This window comes from Lampris incognitus, chromosome 13 (genome assembly GCF_029633865.1).
Source record: "Lampris incognitus isolate fLamInc1 chromosome 13, fLamInc1.hap2, whole genome shotgun sequence".
Classification (NCBI taxonomy): domain Eukaryota; kingdom Metazoa; phylum Chordata; class Actinopteri; order Lampriformes; family Lampridae; genus Lampris; species Lampris incognitus.
The window spans coordinates 45176470-45179083 of NC_079223.1; the positions used below are offsets into that span (position 1 = coordinate 45176470).

Consider the following 2614-nt stretch of genomic DNA (forward strand, 5'->3'; position numbering starts at 1 on the left):
TAGTTGCACATGGCTGTTCCAGTTCATTTCATCCCGGACCATGTTACACTGCGGGGAGCGGCCTCGACGTGGAAAATGTGACGGCGTCGGACCGGGGAAGAGACACACGTGATTCTGCTGGTGAGTTTTTAAATAGGTGAGGTTCCTTCTACCGGAGAGTTTAATGTCCTCCATATAGTCCATTTAAATCTTCCTTTGACCCGGCAGCTCGACTCCTTTCTGCAGGTTTGTCTGCGAGCTACTATGGAGCACTGTCACTGTGTGTGTGTGTGTGTGTTTGCATGTTTGTACGTGTCACACGTGTTGCATGTGTGTGTGTGTGCAGGTTTATCTCAGCGCATATTGACTTTGGTTTTGTATGTGTCCAGGTGCCGCGTCAGGTCTTCGATGCGCATGTCCTTCAGGTGCACAAGGTGCTCGAGCCTGCTCACTTTCATTTGCAGGATCTAGTCGTGCGCGCACACACACACACACACAAACACACACGCACACACACAAAAATAGCTGTAAGCATTTTCAGAACAAGCGGATGTGATGAATATCTACATGACAAAAACACAACTAAGCAGTGTGATGCATGATATCACGCTAGAAGTACCCCCACATTCTTCTGCAAAATGAAAATGGGACATTTTAGCACAGGTCACCACCATGTCCCTTTTTTAACTCTGCGAGGATAAGAAACTGTGGCCGAACGTAAAGAAGTCATGTCCGCTGAGTCTTCACTGAGTCACTCACCACTGCTGACACAGCCCCGCCGCTTGCTCACACACACACACACACACACACACACACACACACACACACACACACTCGCAGGTGGTTTCAGTGTTGCGCTTCTCTTTTTTTTGTGGATTTTTTCCCCCTCCCTTTTACTCCCCAATTGCACTTGGCCAATTACCCCACTCTTCCGATCAGTCCCGGTCGCTGCTGCACCCCCTCTGCCGATCCGGGGAGGTGCTGCGGACTACCACGTGCCTCCTCCCATACATGTGGAGTCGCCAGCTGCTTCTTTTCACCTGACAGTGAGGAGTTTCACCAGGGGGGATGTAGCGCGTGGGAGGATCACGCTATTCCCCCCAGTCCCCTCTCCCCCATAAACAGGCCCCCCCCGACCGACCAGAGGGCGGCGCTAGTGCAGCGACCAGGACACACGCCCACATCCGGCTTCCCAAACACAGACACGGCCAATTGTGTCTGTAGGGACGCCCATCCAAGCCGGAGGTAACACGGGGATTCGAACCGCCGATCCCCGTGTTGGTAGGCAACGGAATAGACCGCCACGCCACCCGGACGCCCTGCGCTGCACTTCTCTGACAGGACACCAAAAAGGCGGTTTACTTTTCCAAACAATGGCAGATTTTAAACTCTATCTGTCTCCCTCTGTGTGTGTGTGTGTGTGTTTTGTACCTCCACAGTCTCCCGTAGAGTCATGAGCGCCTGCTCTTTCTCCTGCAGGAGCAGATGGACGGCTGGATCCACGTGTGAGGTGAAGTGGACGGAGGCCTGGGGTTTGCTTTGCGGTTAAAGACAAAGAGCTCAGAACACAGTGGAAGGGTTTTCTTAACCTGTGAGGATAACAAGACTGTTTGTGTAGTACCTGTTTCTTGAGGTCAACTTTTCTTCTTTTTTCATCCTTTCTCCTGCTTTCGGCTGAGCCTGAATCTGGTCCCCAACCTGACTGGTATCTGAAAAGGACGAGAGAGAGGAGATCAGCGGCTGTTCCCATACCCACAACACCTGACGTTCCCCCATCCATCCAAGGACGGCCGCAGCAGCCATTGTGCACTGGCTTTATTCATCCCCGAGGGGCTGGGTCCTATTACAGACACTCACGCTCTAGCAAAGAAAAAACGAACAAGATAACAAGGAAATAGAAACAGGAAAAACAGAAACAAATAGAAATTGAAGATGAAATAGAAATAAGAGCAACATATGTAAACCTATGTGAGCACATAAAAACCCTATCGATGCTGCACTACTGCCGCACAAACAAACAGCACAAACCCGACAGGGTAAAACAAGTGGGAGGGCGGTCCAGTGACCACTGCCCCCGAGCGTCTGACCCTCTGAGGGAGGAGTTGCGAAGTTTGATGACTGCATGCGGGAATGGCCTCCTGTGGTGCTCTGTAGCGCATTTCAGCAGAATGAGTCTACTACTAAAAGTACTCCTTGGTCCGACCAGCACGTCATGGAGTGGCTGGGAGACGTTGCCCATGGTGGCACATAACTTCAACAGCGTCCTCCTCTCAGAAACCGCCGCCAGAGAGGCCAGCTGCACCCCCACAACGTCACCGGCCTTGCGGATCAGTTTACTGAGCCTGTTTGCGTCCGCTACCCTCAACCTGCTGCCCCGACGCACAACAGCAAACAGGAGAGCACTGGCCACCACAGACTCACACCACATCCTGAGCATTGTCTGGCAGATGGAAAAGTGGCGGCAATTTGCATATGAACCCGGCCGGTGGTTTCAGTCGTGATGCCACTGTGTTGTTTATAAGGGTGGGGGTACCTACGGTCAGTTGAGACTGAAGAGGTCACTTAAATGAGCAATGAAACGTTTCTCTCAGTAACCGTTGTGTCCGGATGACCTGATTCACCTGTCTGTGATTTT

General features: G+C 51.9%; 1 protein-coding gene across 1 annotated transcript in view; it reads right to left on the minus strand.

Annotated features, from left to right (window-relative positions):
• Positions 1 to 332: 332 nt before the first annotated feature.
• Positions 333 to 2614, minus strand: part of spef1 (sperm flagellar 1) — a 14729-nt gene continuing 12447 nt past the window's right edge. The window contains exons 5-7 of the mRNA XM_056291492.1: positions 1601 to 1688; positions 1411 to 1516; positions 333 to 446 (exon numbers count right to left, since the gene is read on the minus strand). Of these exons, the coding sequence (XP_056147467.1) occupies positions 333 to 446; positions 1411 to 1516; positions 1601 to 1688 (308 nt within the window). The remainder of the gene's footprint in view (positions 447 to 1410; positions 1517 to 1600; positions 1689 to 2614) is intronic.